Here is a 22,118-nt window from a genome sequence, read left to right on the forward strand (position 1 = left end):
AAGGATTTATCAACTTAGCCAATGTAGGTCAAGACTTTATGAGCCTGACAGGCGACAATGTGTCTGAATAGAAAAGTTGCAGTCAGACACGCACAGATGTGAATAGGTAGGCACACACACACACGTACGTACTGTACATTATGCAACACTAAACTACACAACACAGTGCAATACAATCCAAATGCACACACAGACACACACACCCTCACCCATGCATCTCAAAACTCAGCATGCGGCCTCACTGGAAATGATTTCAAACTCATTTTGAAATAATTTCTGTACTTTCAGAGCCAATCATACAGATGTGCAAAGCACTTAACAGTAGTCAATCTCAGACAAAAAAAATGTTTTCATGTAATTATAGCATGAATTAACACAATTAAGGGATAAATTATTAGATTTTAGGTTAATCTCAATATTACGAAAAATGTATGACAGGCTTAAGTAACACCAGTTGATAAGACCAGACTCACTTCTCTGCCAGTCAGTATGTGGCGTGCCAGTTTGACCTTGGCGAAGTTGCCCTTGCCAATGGTTTTGAGCAGCCGGTAGTTCCCTATGTGAGGCTGTTCGTCGGAACACAAGGCGATGGAGTTCCGACATCGTGCACCTAGCGACCGGCTCGACCAACCGGTACCTTTCTCTGAACGGCTGGCCGACAGGGAGGTATGCTGAGGAGAAAAAAAGACGGTAGATAAAAGACAGATCATGAGTATAGCAAAACAACTGTTTGTTTTGATTGAGGGCAAATTAAAGGATTTGTCATCACAATGGTGAAATTCGGTAGCAGAATGGCATCAACGCTATACAAGGGGGAAACAAAACAACTACAGAACTATAACACATTACAAAAAATATGCAGAAAACTACTGGATGACCAAGGAAGAAGGGGCATAGGACAGTTGAGCAAGGCATAGGATGAGTTCTATTATAGAAGGTTGTATTTTTGTTAAAATAAGTGTTAAATATCTCTATATATTCCAATAGTAATCATTGCTATAGTGCCTGTTCAGTAACAGGGGTCTCCACATCTCTCCAGCTTTTTAGTCAACAGAAAATACATATTCAGGTTGTGATACCAATTTGATCCCATCAGGAGAGAGCATTCATACAGGATGCAAGATAAACAATTGAAATTGGAAGAGAAGAAGAATCAAATAAACTCAAAAAGAGCAGACAAAATTGGAACTGGAACACTATAAAATTGTTTATAAATGGGTTCTCTCTACTGACTGGGTGAAATTGGCAGCCACCGTGAATATCTATTTTCAGTTTCCTAAAGAACTGGAGAGACAGAAGACCCCTCTGTTACTGAAGAAACACTCCATACAGCACCGATTATAGATATATAGCGCTTTAACCTTTTTACAAAATACTTTTTGTTTTAACCTAAACACATCACTTGAGTTTACAATAATCTTTGGCATCAACTATTCTAAGCATGTCATAATAGGCAAACATTCTGTTCACCTCGAAAAGCAGATCTACAAGCTCACAGCAAGTAACGTGGAGGAAAAAGGGAGGGGTTTAAGTGGTTAATACACAAACTTTAAACAGACAATTAGACTTCACACTGCAATGTTCTACAGACAGAGATAGAGTGTGCGTCACACAGACAAAAATAAAGAAAGATATACACAGATATACACAGAGCAACAACTGAGAAATGAAGACAGAGGAGAAGTGAGAAAGCGAGTGTACATGGAAAAGTGCAAGGCTTCCTAAATGTCACCCATGACCCCCACAAAGCCAGCATTCCTCACATGTGTGAGGTCATTAGTGGGAGACACGTGACATGGGACAGGAGAGGCAAGTTGGCATAGCCTTATTGATCTGCCCAACTAATGGCTAGCTCCCTTCACACCCTAATGCGACTTTGGGCCGAGGTTCAATACTCTTTCCTTCCATGTGTCCTTGACTGCTTGCGGGAAAAAAGGAACTAAGTAGACTCTCTTCACCAACAAATGGCAGATATATTTCATTAAAATCTTTAGCATCCACTCAAATGAGAGATGTTAATATGGATATTTGAGACTAGGCTCCAATTAATGAATAATATGCAAAGCAGGCCTAAAACCATGGGCTGTGGGTTTATGACTGGAACCCAACAAAAGACACATTCGTTTTTTGTTGTTGTTTTTCCTCATGATTTTCTATTATCTCCCGCTTCAAAGACCACTGTGACTATAAAATACTCCCGGGTGAGCTGATCAGTTTTTCTTCTGATCTCTGCCAGAAAGGCACACTTTGTACTTTTGCTAGGAAAATAAATGACAAATCTTAGCATTTCCAAAAATATTTGTTAACTCAAACCATGACAAATGGCGAATGGGTCCAATTAGTTTTAAGCATAGCATAAATGACAAACTCAAATCCATCCATCTGTTTCCCTCTCAGTTTAAAGCAGATAAAGATATTTCTCCCCGGGAAACTAATACATTTGAGACATCTGTAGTGGGTTTGGAATCCAGCACACAAACACATAAGGAAGTCGAGGAAACTACAGAGATATATACCGAGATATATACCGAGTTCACTTTGGAGGTTCATGGACTCCCAGTGCCTGATTGACACAAACCTATGCCAAATGTATGCTGCACGCTGAGCATAGTAGCTCTACAACCCCAAGGATGCGACATGTTGTGGGCTTGTAGATCAGCTATGTTCGACACGCGACACACCATACCACGTATAAACCGGGCTTTACTGACACAACCTGCCAAGAAGGATACTGATAGAGAGAGACTATATCAAACCATGTTATTATAATAATCTACTGTAAATAGACTACTGATATTATCTGATTCTGACAGCTAATCATAGATCCAGAAGGTTGTTGCTGCCTCTCAGTAAACAGTCACTTTCACATGCTCCAAACAGGGAAGTGACAGAGCTCAGTGGCAGTCGGTGGTATTTAGGGCAGACTGATAGCGCTGCTCTGTCAGTAATCACCTTGCAACATGGTGTTAACAAACCAGTGGGTTTTCAACTCCAATGCTGGGGATACAGACTACTACTCCTTGTTTTCTATTCTACCAGACAGATAGGTTAACTGAATTCACTTGTTGTCTCAGGTCTAAACCAGTCCCTGAATAAGGAAACTGCTATGAAAACCAGCAGTACTTTGGGTTTGCAGAACTGTCTCTGAGCACTACAGTACTGGAGTAGGGATAACATTTTATCTTACAGTGGCCTTAAACTTCCTATCACGCCAGATTGATTGCTTGCCATCAATGTAATCAGCTGATTACTCTGCATCCTGAAGACTGGCCTACTTGAGGATATAAAAGTAGCTCAGACAATAAATTTAGACTTCCCTCGGTCCAATAAATCACTACGTCATTAAGCCATCGGTGGAGCACTACCGTTTCAACAGGGGCCCCACAAGGGAAATACAGATTAGACATTTAAAAGTAGAGGGAGAAATTTTAAACAGATTCAAAGATTTAAACACCATGAAAATCCCTACAGTAAAAGATGCAATAATTGTATGGTGAGGGGGAGACTTTCATCTGAGATAAATAGACCAGGAATCTCATGATTAGTCTTCAGCACAAGCTATTCTCTATTCCCACATGGTTCCCACAGACTGATGACCACACACAAACACACACACACACAGAGTCAGATCTGAGGTCTGATAAAACCACATCACCTTGACATAGCCCCGCTGTGTCCTGTGGAGAACTATCTGTCCATGAATAGTACACAGTAGCAGCGAGCTCAGATCACAAGGTCTAGTGACTTTCCCACACACACAGATATTCACACGCTCACACACTTTCACTGTGCTGCATGCATGTGCTGCATCCACGCAACCACACAGCACACACACACCATACAGACACAACAACACATCAGCGGACAAAAGACACAAGCTATCGTGCACAGTAAAACCCTCAGTGTTACTTCAGCTCTGAGAGCGTACAAATGTAACCAAGTGGACGCGTCCATTGATTGTGGGTAGATTATGAGTTCATGATTGCCGTAAGGGGAAAAAAACTAAAGTTAATACTAGTAAGCAATGTTATTCACTTTAAAATATGAAATCATGTATGAAGTATGCTAATTATTGACATGACAAAGAGTTAAATAAGACTAGACCATACCCGTCGGGGGGGATATGAGCACTCATATGAGCTTGTATATTTGCTATTTTTGAATAGCCAAAGTATAAAAGGTTAAAGTGGTTAAAATGATTGTGATGCTATATTAACACATTTAGCTGGGGACCCCCTGGAACGCCCCCCCAAGGAGCCCTGGGGGTCCCCGGACCTCACTTTGAGAACCAATGCCTTAGGATAACTAGCTTCCCTACCCACTTCCCTTAGGTCTGATGAGACCTGAGTCACCTCTTCTAGTCCACCACCGTCCTTTAATACTACCTTCTTTCTGCTTTTTGCTCCCCTTCTCATTCCATTCATATTTGCACCTTTCCCACACCACCATGCAGTCCTAAAGGTTTTATTTTATTTGATAATAATTTCCCCCCCCCTTTTTATATCTATAGGATTGCATAGCTGGAATTAAAGATCTTGTTGCCACGATAAGCATAAAGGTTGGAGACAAATATGATGCAATACATTACACATCGTTGTTGTCGGGCAGAAACCGGTCTTCTCTTCATATTAAAATGTCTTGTTTTTTTCGTAAATTGATCATGGTCACACAGGTCACACAAACATATAAGTAGCAGATCTACAAGCTCGAAACGCGGCACTTTTTGTGCCGCGTTTTGAGCTTGTAGAACTGCTATTTTTTCTATCTTTGAATTTGAATCGTGAAAAGTAACACTTTTGGACACCCGACAGAGACGATATGTTACATACAATAAAACATAAATTCAGCCCACAACCATAAATTATACTTTGACTGTAAAAACAAAAAAAAGGACAGATTTTCAAGCGATAAACGTGACCAAAAATTGGTTATATTTTCTATGAGCTACACTCTATTCAGATTCACATAGTACCTTAATGCACTTTGGACAAAAGCTGTCCCGGAAATTCTATGACTCCGTGCCATGGCATTCTGTTGTGCTGCCAACCTCCTCTGCCCCTCCGTCCATAGATGCGCCTCCCCTTCTCCACTGTTCTCCTCTCCAACCCTTTTGTCTACCCCTGACAGCGTCTTCATCTTCAGTGACCTCACATCAATTTAGGTCTCACGACACCCCCGAGCCCCCCACCCCCACCTCCTTCCAGCATCGTCCTCCTCCTCCCCTCCCCCACCTCACATACTTGTATCAAGAACAGCCTATGGATTTACTCTGCCCTCTTGGCTGCCATGTGGGTATTATTCATACATAACAGGGCCGGGGGTGTGTAGTGTGTCATGAAATCCAGGAATTTCAGCTTATCCTGTTGTACTCATCATATGCGCGCGCACTACGCAGTGATGGAAAGTACATTTACTTAAATACTGTACTTAAGTACAATTCTGAGGTATTTGTACTTCACTATTTCCAATTTCCAATACTTTTACTTCTACTCCACTACATCTCGGATCCAAATACTGTACTTTTACTCCACTAAATGTATTTGAAAACTTTAGTTATTAGTTACTTTGTAGATTTTGATTATTATTACAAACATACATTAACCACTTCAGTCCTAAATACATTTCGGCTATCTGTTATTTTAAAAATGATTTGTATACATTTGAAAACTTTAAATGGGACTTTCTGCATAATGAGTACTTCTACTTTAGGTACTTTAAGTACATTTTGATGCCAATACATTTGTGCTTTTACTCAAGTACATTTTGAATTCCGGGCTTTTACTTTAACTGTAACAAAGTATTTCTATATTGCAGTATTGATACTTTTACTTAAGTAAAAATGTACTTGCGCGTATGTGTGTGTGTGTGTGTTTAAGGCAGAAGAACAGGAGGGTTGGAGAGAGTGGTGAAGTCCCCTACGACTACGTGATAATACATATAGGGTGGGTGACATTAAAGACAGAGGACAGATAGAGGGAGAGAGTGAGATTGGGGGCGGTGCTTACAGAATAATTTGCACATTCAGCACACAAGCCGTACCTTGTCCTTGAATATTGAAAGGAACGCTATTCTCCGTGACAATCCCCTTAGTTTCAGGGCTCACTCTGCCTCCTCCATCCAAAACAATCATTGTTCTAAATCAGTATGATAGCAGTGCATCTAATAGTGTTGGCAATAAGTCTTTGTCAAATATGTCAATAGGCGTGACACTGCGTCAAAGTTCCCACAGTTGTGCTCAGAAAAGGGTTCTTTTTTTCATATTTGGTAGTTCTTTTTTTCACTTTTACCACTCAACCTTAAAAAATCACACCCTGTGTGAAGGAAGCGGTGCCTTTGGGGCGGGGCTTAACTCATTTCAGTTCGTCCCTATTGGTGGTCTGAGTCCACTTACCAAATTTGCACTTGGTAGCATGCTGCAAACTGGAATGGTGGCTGTTTAAAGGCCAGCCAATGGGCAGACAGAGGGGGCGGGGCTTAAGTAATTACAGTTTGTCCCTATTGGTGGTTTTAGTCCATGTTCAAAATTTGTACTCCCTAGCATGCTGTGAACTTGAGGTATGGCTGTTTAAAGGCCAGCCAATGGGAAGACAGAGGGGGCGGGGCTTCAGCAATTCATGCTCGTCCCTATTGGTGGTCTAAGTCCACATACCAAGTTTGGACTTGGTGGCATGCTGCAAACTGGAGTTATAGCTGTTTAAAATCCCGTGCTCATCCCGTGCTTGGGGGTCCCTGGACCCCTCTTTGATAACTTCAGCAATTCATGCTCGTCCCTATTGGTGGTCTAAGTCCACATACCAAATTTGGAGTTGGTGGCATGCTGCAAACTGGAGTTATAGCGGTTTAAAATCCCGTGCTTACACGGACATCATCCCGTGCTTACACGGACATAACAGCTGTTTGAAATCCCGTGCTCTAAACGGGCGGACGGACATAACATACGCTGGGGGTCCCTGGACCCCTCTTTGATAAGCAGTGGCACGTGTGGCATATCATATTTGCATATCATATTTGCATCCTGACCAGGGCTGGGGTGGTATGGATTTTTAGTCAACCGGGTTATAAATCCCTGTTTACAGACGGTATAATGGTGTGGCGGTTTGAATAGATGAGCCATAACTTGTCATGGGAGGATGACAGTCAGATGAGATGTTCCTGATGTGAAATGGAAAACATCCACATCATCATCATCGTTATCATCTGTTGCATCTCCTCACATGGAAGATATGTTTGTGGAGTGTCTGGCCTATTGTCCACAATATGTGTTGTGCTATCCCTTTGCCCTACCTTTAAGGCCGTCTTGCCTAGTGTGGAACAATAACTTAACATGACCTCGTGCCAACAGCGTTTTCTCATTCTTATCTAGGACAACCAAAACAACAAGCAAACAAACAATAATATCAGGCTCTTGTTATGTTGCAACCTCAGTTGTGGGTATAAGGCAGGAAAGGTGTTGAAACGTATGCATGTGTGCGAGAGAGAGACCAATAGGATCTGTGTTGTTTAAACCAGTGTGTCCCAAAGAATGGGTCGTGACCCATGTTTTGGTTGTGAGCTTGTAGATATTGTAGGCTATTTTTGAAATAGGGCATCAGTAGCTAATTCATAATGTATTTTCTACGTCCGAGTCCCGGGGAGACACCGAATGTATCTTTTGGGTCTCGAGCAAAAAAAGTTTGGGAACCTGAATCATTTCCAAATAAGCTCTTCCAGTACTCACTGAAAATACGAACATTCAAAAAATATTAAAACTAACATATACTGTATGGCATTCCAACAGTTGCTATGCACATGAACCATCTTCCATTTGTATCTGTGTGTGTGGGCGTATGCCTCAATAGAAATGCACTGCTACTGTGTTATGAATGGACACATTCATCAATCTTGTTGTTATGGGATTGTTTCGCCCCTCGCTCATAAATGATTTGGTCCATTAGGAATGTTTCCTCTCATCCTCTCCGTTTCAAAAACATATAAACAAGTGGAAGCTAGGGCCTATTCATTACCTGATTCTGAAAACAAGAAAGGCTTCTCTTATGCAGCATTTCCAGGAATCTAAGTACATTGCTGCGCAAAAATAAATACAAAATATAGCTGCAAGCAGCAATGAGCGGTTTCGAGAATAATGGCAGACTGGCAGACTGTGACAGAGTGGCAGACTGGCAGACTGGCAGACTTTGACAGAGTGGCAGACTGGCAGACTGTGACAGAGTGGCAGACTGGCAGACTGGCAGACTGTGACAGACTGTGGCAGACTGGCAGACTGGCAGACAGACAGACTGTGGCAGACTGGCAGACTGGCAGACAGACAGACAGTGACAGAGTGGCAGACTGGCAGACTGTGACAGACTGGCAGACTGTGACAGAGTGGCAGACAGACAAACAGACAGACTGTGACAGAGTGGCAGAGTGGCAGACTGGCAGACAGACAGACAGACAGTGACAGAGTGGCAGACTGGCAGACAGACAGACTGTGGCAGACTGGCAGACTGGCAGACAGACAGACAGTGAGAGAGTGGCAGACTGGCAGACAGACAGACAGTGACAGAGTGGCAGACTGGCAGACAGACAGACAGTGACAGAGTGGCAGACTGGCAGACAGACAGACTGTGACAGAGTGACAGAGTGGCAGACTGGCAGACAGACAGACAGACAGACAGTGACAGAGTGGCAGACTGGCAGACAGACAGACAGTGACAGAGTGGCAGACTGGCAGACAGACAGACAGTGACAGAGAGAGAGAGAGAGAGAGAGAGGGAGAGGGAGAGGGAGAGGGAGAGAGAGAGAGAAGGGGAGAGAGAGAGAGAGAGAGAGAGAGAGAGAGAGAGAGAGAGAGAGAGAGAGAGAGAGAGAGAGAGAGAGAGAGAGAGAGAGAGAGAAAAGAAAGAGAGAGAGAGAGAGAGAGAGAGAGGGAGAGAGAGAGAGAGGCAGTGAGAAAGAGAGGCAGTAAGAGAGAGAGCGAGAGAGAAGAAGTGAACATGCATTAATTAACAAAGTCATGATTTTTGTTCAGTAAATTATATTTGGACCGGTTAAATTGAGGTTTGAACCAGGGACCTATAGACTTGTGGGTAGACAGTGTAAAGGATAAGGATAATTCCAGGTCCGTTCATGAAAGTCCTTGCGGTCTTGTTTCCAATGAGGGCCTGTGAGCAATTAGGGGTTAAGAGTCTTGCTCAGGGACAAATTTCATTTCATCGACACATTTGCTGGCCTGGCCTGGAATCGTACCTGGGGTAACCAGGGCCTCTGGCTCCCTAGGTGGGCTCACTAACCACTCAGCTATGGCCACAGTACAGACTGAGCCATTGGATAGACAGAATTGGATTTCATATGTGGTAAGTTATCATACAGCATGGGTTGCTTATTATATACATACAAGCTCATAACGCGTCACATTGTAGATCGGCTGTATGTGGTTACTGTAGGTGTTGTATTAATAATTACATCTGCAAAGTAACAAGTAACTAAAGCTGTCATCTGCTGTAATTGCAGTAGAGTAGAGTAGTAAAGTAAAAGTACCTAAAAATTGTACTGTGCATGTGGCAGGTGTGATTGGTGATGAGTGAGAGGGGTGGATCCAATCCATGGGAATAGGGGGAATTCCAAATGATGATCACCTCAACGCATTGTTGGGGACAGGGATCGAACCAGCGACCTATGGATTCACAGGCTGCCTCTCTTCTCATTGAGCTAGAGATATGGCCTCCCTGATGGTGTCTGTTGACACTCTCACACTCTACTGGTGGAGCTATTGAATCGACAGCATCAGATAGTGAGAAAGGAGAATCCAACAACACAAAACAAAAGGGCAAATGAATTACGTCATACATTGAAAATAACTACTTTCAAGTATGCATTTCTCGTTATCTTTAACAATTGCACATGCATTGATACAGTCATGTTGTGTGCAATGCAATTGAGTTGAGGTCTGCATGAGGTGAGATTTGAACCAGCGACCCTGTGGTATCAAGGCAGATGATTAAGCCATTGGGCCAACAGACCCGAACTGATGAAAAAGGAGTTCACACACATGACACACTTTCACGCAAATTGCTCAGAAATGCTGGATTTAAATGTTTTTCAAACTGCTCAAAATTGCAGACAATCTAAGGGCGGAGCTTACTGGTCAAAGTGATAGATATGTTCCTCATTGATACAGTCATGTTGTGTGCAATGCAATTATAATGAAGTCTACCTGAGGTGGGATTCGAACCAGCAACCCTGTGGTTTCATGGCAGATGATTAAGCTATCAAGCTATTGAACCTACACACCTGAACTAGTGAAAAGGGAGTTCAAACACATGACACACTTTCACGCAAATTGCTCAGAAATCCTGGATTTAAATGTTTTTCAAACTGCTCAAAATTGCAGACAATCTAAGGGCAGAGCTTACTGGTCAAAGTGATACATGTGTTCCTCATGAGTCAAGGCACATGTGTAAGCAGGTTTAACGGCTGTCGGCCAAACGAGGCATGACTTTTGCCTGTTTAAAGTTTGCATTTTCAAAAAATTGCTATAGCGCCCCCCTTTGACCAATTGGAGTAAGATTGGTTTCAGTGATACTTGGAATGACCTTCTACAATATTGCAAAGTGTCAAACAAATGCGAGTCTGCATGTATGTTTTAGGGGCAGATGAATAATTGTCATAAAACTGCAATTTTCATTGGCTTATAAAAAGCTTAACGTTTTCACTTATGGAAAATCTGCTTGCTCACGTCTGTCGGCATTGGTCATTCATTGATACAGTCATGTTGTGTGCAATGCAATTGAGTTGAGGTCTGCATGAGGTGAGATTTGAACCGGCGACCCTCTGGTATCAAGGCAGATGATTAAGCCATTGGGCCAACAGACCCGAACTGATGAAAAGGGAGTTCACACACATGACACACTTTCACGCAAATTGCTCAGAAATAGTGGATTTAAATGTTTTTCAAACTGCTCAAAATTGCAGACAATCTAAGGGCGGAGTTTACTGGTTAACAATTGCACATGTATTCATTGATACAGTCATGTTGTGTGCAATGCAATTATAATGAATTCTACATGACGTGGGATTCGAACCAGGAACCCTGTGGTTTCAAGGCAGATGATTAAGCCATTGGGCCAACAGACCTGTACTAGTGAAAAGGGAGTTTACACACATGACACACTTTCACGCAAATTGCTCAGAAATCCTTGGTTTAAATGTTTTTCAAACTGCTCAATATATTTCGGAATGGAAACTAGTGGAAAATAGTCGATCTACAAGCTCACAACGCGTTGCTATCTAAAAAGGTGTGAGATTGTAGATCGTCTATTTTCACAAGAAAGTATGTCATACATAAAAAACAACTACTCTCAAAAGCATTTCGTGTTATTGTCTAAACATTGCACATGTCTGAATTAACAGGGTCATGTTTTGTACAATGCAATTTAAATGTGAACTGTAATAAGTGGGATTCGAACCAGGGACCTTCGGCACATGAGACTCACACATACTGGTGGAGCTATCCAATACACAGCCTTAGACAGTGAAAAGGGAGAATCCAACAAAACAAAACAAAAGCGCGAATGAAGTACGTCATACATTGAAAATAACTACTTTCAAGTATTCATTTCTCGTCATCTTTAACAATTGCACATGTATTCATTGATATAGTCATGTTGTGTGCAATGCAATTATAATTAAGACTACCTGAGGTGGGATTCGAACCGGCTACCCTATGGTTTCAAGGCAGATGATTAAGCGATCAAGCTATTGAACCAACACACCTGAACCTGTGAAAAAGGGCCTCAAACATGTATTTGACACAGTTTCATGCAAATTGCTCAGAAATCCTGGATTTAAATGTTTTTCAAACTGCTCAAAATTGCAGACAATCTAAGGGCAGAGCTTACTGGTCAAAGTGATACATGTGTTCCTCATGAGTCAAGGCACATGTGTAAGCAGGTTTAACGGCTGTCGGCCAAACGAGGCATGACTTTTGCCTGTTTAAAGTTTGCATTTTCAAAAAATTGCTATAGCGCCCCCCTTTGACCAATTGGAGTAAGATTGGTTTCAGTGATACTTGGAAGGACCCTCTACAATATTGCAAAGTGTCAAACAAATGTGAGTCTGCATGTATGTGTTAGGGGCAGATGAATAATTTAAAAAAAGCTGCAATTTTCATTGGCTTATAAAAGCTTAACGTTTTCACTTATGGAAAATCCGCTAAGTTACGTTTGTCGGCATTGGTCCAAAGTTCATGTGTATACAGTTTCGTACAGATTGCTCATAAATCCCAGGAGAAGTGATTTTTTTTACTGCTTTTTACTGCTTTTCATAGAATTCGAAATGGTGGGAGATCTAAAGGTCAGAGGTCAAAAGTCAAACAGCGAAAGTTGTTAGGCATGAGGAGGACGCATGTGGGTATCAAAGTTTCATGGCTGTAGGTCGAACAGGGCATGAGCTGTACCTGTTCAAAGTTGGCATATTTCAATTGAGTGCTACAGCGCCACCCTTTGGCCAATGTTTGTGAGTTTCGGGTTTTCGCCGTTTGGCATAGCCCTCTACCATATTGCCGAATTTCATAAAAAGTGACCAGGCGGTTAGGCCAGAACTGGCAAAACCGGCGGAAGAATAATAATGAAAGTGTAGAGATGTAATAGGGTTCGAAGCCTGATAGGCTCTCGAAACCTAATAATGTATTATCAAAAAACATAACGTGCCCGAATAGGAAGAGGTGAGTCATTCCCACATTAGCCTCCTTAATGTTTAAGTTCGGTCATGTGACTGTTCCCATGTTAGATGGATAGAACAGGTATTGATAATGCGAGATGTTGTCTCTAAGCATGCTCTCTCTCTCTCTCTCTCTCTCTCTCTCTCTCTCTCTCTCTCTCTCTCTCTCTCTCTCTCTCTCTCTCTCTCTCTCTCTCTCTCTCTCTCTCTCTCTCTCTCTCTCTCTCTCTCTCTCTCTCTCTCTCTCTCTCTCTCTCTCTCTCTCTCTCTCTCTCTCTCTCTCTCTCTCTCTCTCTCTCTCTCTCTCTCTCTCTCTCTCTCTCTCTCTCTCTCTCTCTCTCTCTCTCTCTCTCTCTCTCCTCTCTCTCTCTCTCTCTCTCTCTCTCTCTCTCTGCAATGTGTAGTGATTTAGTTGAAAATCGTTCATATTCAGCAAGCGAAAAAAGCAAAAAAAGTGTCCAGGACCCTAAAAATTATGTGTTTTTGGCCGCCGACCGCCATGGCAAAATATTTTGACATGGGGGTCAAAATATTGATATATCACTGTCTCCTCTCCATCTCTCATAGTGGAGGAGATCTGATAACCGTTACGTCATGTCATGCAGTATGACCAACAAAAAAAGGATTTCAAAACAATGGACTCCACCCAAAGGGAGGAGTCCTGCGGCGGCCAGGATACAGTCCTCTCTCTTGTGTGTGTTGTGTGTGTGTGTGTGTGTGTGTGTGTGTGTGTGTGTGTGTGTGTGTGTGTGTGTGTGTGTGTGTGTGTGTGTGTGTGTGTGTGTGTGGTGTGTGTGTGTGTGTGTGTGTGTGTGCGTGCGCGCGCGCACGCACGCACATGTGAGTGTGTGATGTTCGAGGGATGGCTCAAGGTTACACACACACACACACTGCAAGGTGCCAGCGTCACACATCCTGTCCTTACACAATACCCCCTGCAGACAACGACCCGGCATGGACACGCAGGTACACACATGTCCAAACACACACAGACTCAATCATACATTAATGATACATTAGTACACACACACACACACACACACACACACACACACACACACACACACACACACACACACACACACACACACACACACACACACACACACACACACACACACACACACACATGCAGCCAACACATTTTATTCTCCATTTAAATGTCTTTTGATTATGTGCTTTAAGAATTGTAGCTGCTTTCTTTTTAAGTTTATCTTTTCTATAATCTCTTTAATGTACTTTGACCCATTAAGACCTGGAACGCATCTGTGTCACTTTAGATTTATTTGGCTATTCAAAAATAGCAGATCTATTTCTGCTATGAGCTTGTAGATCTGCTATTTTTTTTAAATCTTGAAAAAAATTTTTTTTTTTTAATTTTTTCAAAAAAAATATTTTTAAGAATCGTCTCAGGTCTTAATGGGTTAATGCACTTTCAGCTGTATTTCTTTTTTTTTTTATGAAAGGTGCTGTACAAATAAACTATAGTCATCATTACATCCTCAAAGGGCTAAGCCCTGACACACACACACACACACACACACACACACACACACACGGAGAAAATAGAACACCAGTCCATTTCCTCTTCCTCTGTCCAGTTGTGCTGACTCTTGACCTCCTAGCCCCAGGCTAGCGGCACTGGCCCTGTCTACACTGCACAACAAACACACTGTCACCCTAACAACACCACTGAACACACTGTCACAACACCACTTAACACACTGTCACCCCACAAAACCACTAGACGTAACACTGTCATCACTCAACACCACTTAACTTAACACCCTGTCATCATAACACAACACCACTAAACACACTGTCATCATACAACACAACCCCACTTAACACACTGTCAACACAACACAACTTAACACACTGTCAACACAACACAACTTAACACACTGTCACCACCACTTAACAATGTCACTCACCTTAACACAACCACTTAAAACAATATCACCACAACTCAGAAACAACACTGTATAGCTACACCATGACTGTTTACCATAATAGAGTGCCCCCATAATATAAGAACAAAAATAAATAGAACATCAGTGTGTGTTGCTTTGAATAGGTGTTTTGTGAAAACAATGTTTTCCTAAATGTTAAAAAAAAACTACAGTAGCTACTGTGTTTTCCAAACAGGAGAGGCACACACAGTGTGTATCTGTGTTTTACTCAAGTTGCAGCTGCTGGCAAGTTGTGAATGTGATGTTGGATTTGTGTAAGGGAGTTTCGACAAGCTAGATGAAAAACTAGTGCAGCGCAAATTATGCAGCATAACGTTTTTATATCTCTTACAAAAAAACAAACAATTAGTCACATCCCTAGTACTGGCTATCCCATAAAACCCCATTAAATAAATCATATGAAAAAAGAAAGAGCACTTTAATGCCGTTGGGTGATTATTTCTAATACAATCTGCAGTCATAGGGTCACATCCTCTCCTGTGATTTCACCCTTCCAAACTACACTGTCTCAGTAAAGAAGAAATATAAAGTTTAGAGTAGTGCCCAATCTCATTATTTATTTGGGGTGGTTTCATTAGAATCCGACTAGAAATAAGCCATATAGTTTTGCTTTGATCTGTGCTCGCTAGCTTTTAGGCTAGAGTCAAATCTGCAGGAAACTGTACAAACTTTACTTGCTTCATTTCCTGCACTGACGTTAGAGATGGTCATGTGCTCCCCTAACAAAACACCACAGGCGTTTCCTGGTAGGCGAGACCAGGAAGTGGACATTGACAGAAAAATGACAACGATGGTGTGTTTGTATGGCTTCAGGACTGATGTGTTCAAAACATGAGTAAATCTGCCATCAGAATCACTAAGATACTACCATGATAACTATTCCATTATTCCACAATGTGTGAGAGTATGTGTCCACAACAATACTGACATGTATGTATATATGTACAAGGAAACACAGAGACTTCCCCCCGAAAGAAAAAAGAAAGGAAATTATTATCATTATATACAGTACACCCTAGTCACAAGTCTGAATACTTCAGTAGGTCTTCCATCGCAGTTATTCTCCCCAGCTGGATGTGCCACTAGGTCATACATGGGCAACTGGCGGTCCGGGGGCCACATGCGGCCCCCACCGTCACTTAATGTGGCCCACAGGTTAATATCGGAATACTGATACATTATTTATTTCAGCTGTTACAATTCCAAATATGCAAAAATGATCCACTTTAATTACTTCAGTCTATATTAGTAGCTTTATGACTAGTATTAAAAATGTATTGTCTTTTTTATGTCCAATGTATTTGTATTTAAGTTCATAAAGTTAACATAGGTATAACTAAATGCATTTGAAATGAAATAAAAATGATACTTTATAGTATTCCAATTAACAATAGCAAAAAATAGCAGATCTACAAGCTCAACGCATCGCACTACGGCGTGTTTTGGGCTTGTAGATCGGCTATTTTTGCTACTTTGCGACATAGAATGACAAAGTAGAGCATTAATTACGAAGAAAAGTTAAAATACAGAGATAAGAGGTTTCTGTACAGCATATGCAATGTGGCCTTCTGGAGTGAGAGTGGAAATACAGTGGCCCTCTCCATCATCAAAGTTGCCCACCCCTGCACTAGGTTCACAGCAGAGGCAGCAGAGCATTAATGACGTCTGTACCCATAATCCCACGATGGTTCGTCAACCAAAGGCACAGGGTAGCCCAAGATATGCCAGGGGGAAAAGGAACTTTCAACAACATCCAAAACGTTTTCAGGCATCTCTTGGCAACCCCACAACATGGAACATTGTACCCTCATCAACTTGGCATCATGTCATGTTGGTGTTAATTTGACTATGCTATTTGGTTGGGGTCCAGTAAATCCTGTTTAAAATTGAATCAGGCAAGTTTTGAGTTCCTTGGACATCTTTTTGAAGTTATGAAGAATCCTACTTCATTTGTGAGTGATAAATGAAGTCCTGTCTTAGTTATAATCTAGTCTGAGACTTTCAGAGGAGTCCTATAGTAAAGCAAAGCCGTATGTCCTTTACCAAAGCCATCCATTAATTGTGTCAGTAGTCAGTACATGCCTATATTAGCTAGGGTGAGGTTTTTAGACAGACCCAGATTTAGAGTAGACTAAGTGTCTAAGCTGTAAACTTCAACAAACGATGCTGGGATAAGTCATAATGGCACCTCAGATCATTAAAAGATTTAAGTGTACTGCTTTTACATTGTTCCCCTAGCACCAAGATGCTGATGAAAAAAAGGCAGCCATGGCATATTCCCCTATGCAGCTCAAAAGGCTGTGAAATAACACCATTTGTTATTGGAGGCCCTAGGATTGGTATAAGAGCTTAATCCAGCTAATGAACTTTGAGGTGAAATCAAACGACTCCAGGGTATAAGAAGGCTTTTGCTACTCCACCCCGTTTAGGCCTTCTCTGCATCCAAAGAAAGGTCTGCAGAAGGGGCTGACTCATTCCGAGAATGCCACAGGATATTAATCAGTCGTCTAATATTATCGGCATAGCTACAGTACTAGGGCTGCATCTAACAAGTATTTGGATAGTCGATTAATCCACTGATTGTTGAAATGATTAAATAGACTAATCAAATTATGAATGCCACAATTACTCAGTGGCTCTTATTTAGCGATCAGATTTAGCTTGAGGTTGTTTTGGTTATGTGCCAACTAACAATAAGGCAAGGCAATAAAGATGAATAATTAATTCAGAGATATGTCTTTTAAGAAACATAGCTGCTGATTTTCTCATTTAAAACCAAGGAATTTTACTATTGCATTCAATCAAGCTAATAGGTCCATAATTCTTGCATTCCAGCGCATCCTTGCCAGTCTTTTAACATCACAGACATATACACACACAGACTAAAGCATCATAATACACCTGTAAAAGTGAAGAGGCAAGCCCCTTATACCTTATAAAACTCTGCACTGAACTGAAGCCGTCTGCGCCCGGGGCTTACCAAAAGGGAGACATTTAATAACGTCCATGATCTCCTCAGTAATCGGCATGTCCAGCAACTCCACCTCCTGGACCTCTGACAATGCGGGGAGACTAGAGAGGTCAAGAGTGTCTGTATTTCTGGCTTATTATTATAGCTAAATCTAATGTGCTATGCCCAACATGGGGATTCAGGACAACCACCTGACATCATAGGGTCAAAAGACAACCTTCCTCCCCTGGGCTGGCCTGGCATGGTCCAACTCCAGTATGCAAAGTGCAACAGGATCGTCCTCCTAGCAGAGAGCCGAGGTGCACACAGACTACTAAACTGTCCAGATTGAACAGCGATAGATGAAGACAGATAGAGATGTACTGTACACAGAGAAACAGAGAGCTCAACTGTAGACAGACGGGACTGAAATGTGGGCACACCAGTGTTGATTTTGACAGCACATTTTGATTTAGTTTTAGCCATAGTCTTTTGAATAAAACTCCATTTAGTTTTGTCATATTTTAGTCATCTGAAAAGTTTTAGTCTAGTTTTAGTCGACTAAATATCAAAAGATTATAGGTCAACTAAATATACAGTTGATTTAGTCAACTAAAATGTATTTTTGCTGGCCTTGATGGCATGGTAATGGCTGATTTCGTTCTCGTTCTCCACTAGTTCCCTCCCGGACATTTTAGTCTAGTTTTTATTTGTTGACAAAATTGTCAATATATTTAGTCTTAGTTTTAGGCATCGTAGCTTAGTTTTTATTTTGTTTTCGTCAGTGAAAAAAGGGTAGCCAATGTCATAGTCGACAAAATCAACACTGGGGCACACAGACAGAGTGCTACTTTCACTGTTTCTCTGGAGTTCTGCCATGTTATTCAGCATCTCCCATCACCCCAGGGCTTCGGTCATCAGACAAACAGATTTATTTTGTTGAAATCAGCTGCAATGGATTAAAGTGATGAGTCACTCCTTGAGTCTATCTCTCTCTCCATGGGCCTGTCTGTCACTCCCTCTCCCCGTGTGTGTCTTTCTCTTCACCTCTCTCTGTGAGACAAACTGATTGTGTTATCTCACTCCCTCTCACTCTTCTACCACGCCTGTCTGTCTCACGCACCATGACTAGGCAAGGTTTGCATAATGTTCCACAACCTTCCTCAATGGTTCCTCTTCCTCGTTCCAAAAGCAATATACGCGAAAAGGCCAACAACAATACAGATCTAGGGGTGCTTTCTCTGTAAAAAAAAAAAAGAAGGGGGGGGGGGGGGGGGGCACGCACACACACCTGGCTGTGTGTGCGTGCAGCAGGAGTTTCATTTCCTCAAGTTGCGTGCTGGCAATTTCACAAAGAGTGTGGTGTGGGACAAAAAAAACAGTGCAGTACAAAATATGTAGTGTAATGTTTGTAGGTTATATCACACATCTACTTCCATGTTTATGGTTATGATTATGAGCTTGTTGTGTGTCTGCTCGTGTATGTCAAAATGGCTGTTGTGTGAATATGGTCACATATTGCCAATGGTTATGGCTTCTACTCTTTAGCATCTGCTAAATGAGGTTTAATCAGGAAGGTTTTTGTTCTCTACTCAAGGATTAGCACTGACCTAGTCTCACGTGGTCACACCCACTGTCTTACGTATTCAATTCCAACAAGTCAGTATGTCTGTCCTCAGATCAGCTTGGCTTTAACGGAATTCTGAGGCTGTCACACTTTTTTTCTGTTTTTACAGTTGTGACCCAGACGTTAGATGTCTAATATTTAATCCTCTAGCTACTGTGAGACTAGCACTGGCAATGTGATTAATTGGTTGAAACAAGGGGTTTCTATACTAGACATATTTAGAAACAGAGCTTAAAGTGACTATGTTTATCTTTAATGTCACAAAACATTTCCATGCCTATTGGTGGTTGGCTGTTTAGTAGCCCCATTCTTGAACCAACTAGAACTACTAGAATCGAACTCTGTTACAGTCTCGTCTCCCATGCTTCCCTTGTACTGTCTCATTTTTTCTACCGTCTGTCTTAATAAAAAAACAGCAGAACTGAATGGCCACTTCCCTTTTAAATAAAGGTTACTGTCGGTCTTATGCTGTGTCCTCTGTGAGCTGAAGTATATACTATCATGTCCTGTCACTGTGCTATGTTGGACATCATATATGGCTTGTGACCTTTGTTGCAAGAACTCTCTCTTTTTCTTCTGCCAAGTCGTTTATTTACTTCCTAATGATAAATAAATAATAATTATGGCTAGTTGGTTACTATGGCATCATAAACATTATCTCAAAAAGTCAGAGTCATGACACTTCCTAGTCCAATTTTATTTCACAGAGTCGCTGGTTATGCCTTAAACATTCTCTAGAGATGCAAGTTATCATCTCTAAACTGTGATCAAAACAGTGGCTCCTGCTACTAATGTGACATTTTGTATTAACAGACACATAGATCAGAGGTCATTTTCTCTTAACACTCTGAGGCCTTTACTTTGATGGTGGTGAACTGGCACAATCGGCCAATAACTACCCAGCGCAGTGAGTTCCACACAGGGACATTCCAAATTCCCAAGTATTGTGAGCCTAAGCCGTCACCATGGATGTCACATTCCTGATGTGGATGTGTCTGTCAACAATATTCCACTCACAATTCAATTCTTTCAAACAAAGAACTTCAACTAAAATTACGTCCCTCTTCCCCTTTATTAGGACAACTACGTGACTGGAGTTTGCAAAATATAATACATTATTAAGGAAACAATGTTCTTGTGGTGGGTAGTTAGTTTCAATATAATTATTCCACATATAAATATGGACTCAAATGGACCCTGTACATACTGTATATGGACACACAACATACTGTATTTACGTTGTCAGAGAGTTACATTAACACTGTTGTCTCTACAGAGTAAAATCCTCAACACACAAACAATGAAAATAACTCAGTCAGCAGACCTTTTGCTTATCTATTCATACATGGGAGCTTCAGCATACATGCATCACAAATGCACACAAACACAGATATTGTGTCATGATTACGTTTGTAACTTATGCCTGTGAAGACACAACAGAGTAAGGTGACACCTGGGTGCCTAAGGAATGGAAGATCCCCGTTATGCAATGCACACAACTACGTTTGGTGTAACAGTGTATGTGTATGAGTCTGTTTGATCCTGTTTATCAGTCTCACCGTATATTTGTGGCGTTTGTGTCATTTGCTTTTGCCTGTATTTGTATTTGCCTGTATGTGCATGTCCACATGTTATGCGACAGTGAGTGTGTTTGTACATTTTTAGATGAGAGCAGAAGCATGAACTGACAGCAAGCCTTCACATAATATCACCCAGAAACATCACCTGTGCCAAACTTGTCTCTATAATTAGTACATAATTGTTGCCAGGAAAGCAGCCTGTTATGACAAAAAGCACAACATCTGAATGTCATCCAAATCAAAGCAGCTATAAGTGTCACTGTTAATGACAATCATTTTAAAAAAAACTGAACGTGTCTGTGCATGCATCCACTGCTAATCTGTGCAAGGAAAGCGCATGGATTTGGTTGCTCTTTTTCAGCAACACACACAAATTCACACCTGTGATGTGCCCAACTGATTTTAGAACAGGCTACAGAGTAGCTCCACTAGAGAACATGAGGGTTTGCGTGCCTTGCTCCAACAGTAAACAGTAGTAAACAAGTAGCTGCCGAAGGCAGGGCACCGCCATCGCCCCCTTCATTTCCCCAGCAATCCAGGAATGCAAAAGAGTGACCTTCTATTCATAATCTCCTTTTTCCAACCTTTAGGCTACCGTTACACCCATAACTCACTCTCACTTCAGTTGAACTAGCTGGCTTGAAGACAATGCACCGAAGCTTGGCTTTGTGTGCCAGCAAATGTCACCTACCCTCATTTAATGCAGATCATACGAGGTTAAACTCAGCTCACTGAACAATTTGATTAAATGCTCCAAGTTGTTTATAACTATACCAACTAACTACTACCTGCCGTGTTCCATCAGAAACGGCTGCCAAGTTTTGGCTAACAAGTCAGGGCAGTGCGCTAATGAACCTGTCACTGTTGTTGGTGAACACAACAGTGACTACCAGGAAAGACCTGTTGGTTTATTGACAACTCCATGCAGTAGTACAGTACATGTGTGTACATGCACACACTTCATTTTCTTTTTTCTCTTCTCTCACACACACACAGTTGACAAATCATCTAGTTGTCATTCCTGCAGCAGACCAACAACACACAAACACAGTCTCACAAATGCACACAAACATCTAACCTTAGGCCTTACCCTAATCTCATGAAACTGGGGACACCAGTTGTATCCACAATTGGACATGCCTTCTCCATCAACTGGTCTGATGTACATTTGTCTCAAAATGTGGCTTGTGACACACACACACACACACACACACACACACACACACACACACACACACACACACACACACACACACACACACACACACACACACACACACACACACACA

The 22,118-nt window shown here is 41.7% G+C and overlaps 1 protein-coding gene across 3 annotated transcripts in view; it reads right to left on the reverse strand.

Annotated features, from left to right (window-relative positions):
• The window catches only part of mark4b (MAP/microtubule affinity-regulating kinase 4b), a 75,559-nt gene that overhangs the window by 46,961 nt on the left and 6,480 nt on the right, over positions 1–22,118 (reverse strand). For all 3 annotated transcript variants that reach the window (XM_084064399.1, XM_084064398.1, XM_084064400.1), the window contains exon 2: positions 474–671. In XM_084064399.1, coding sequence (XP_083920525.1) covers positions 474–671 — 198 coding nt within the window. The remainder of the gene's footprint in view (positions 1–473; positions 672–22,118) is intronic.

The sequence above is a fragment of the Gymnoscopelus microlampas genome, assembly GCF_963454915.1.
Source record: "Gymnoscopelus microlampas genome assembly, chromosome: 8".
Lineage (NCBI taxonomy): Eukaryota > Metazoa > Chordata > Actinopteri > Myctophiformes > Myctophidae > Gymnoscopelus > Gymnoscopelus microlampas.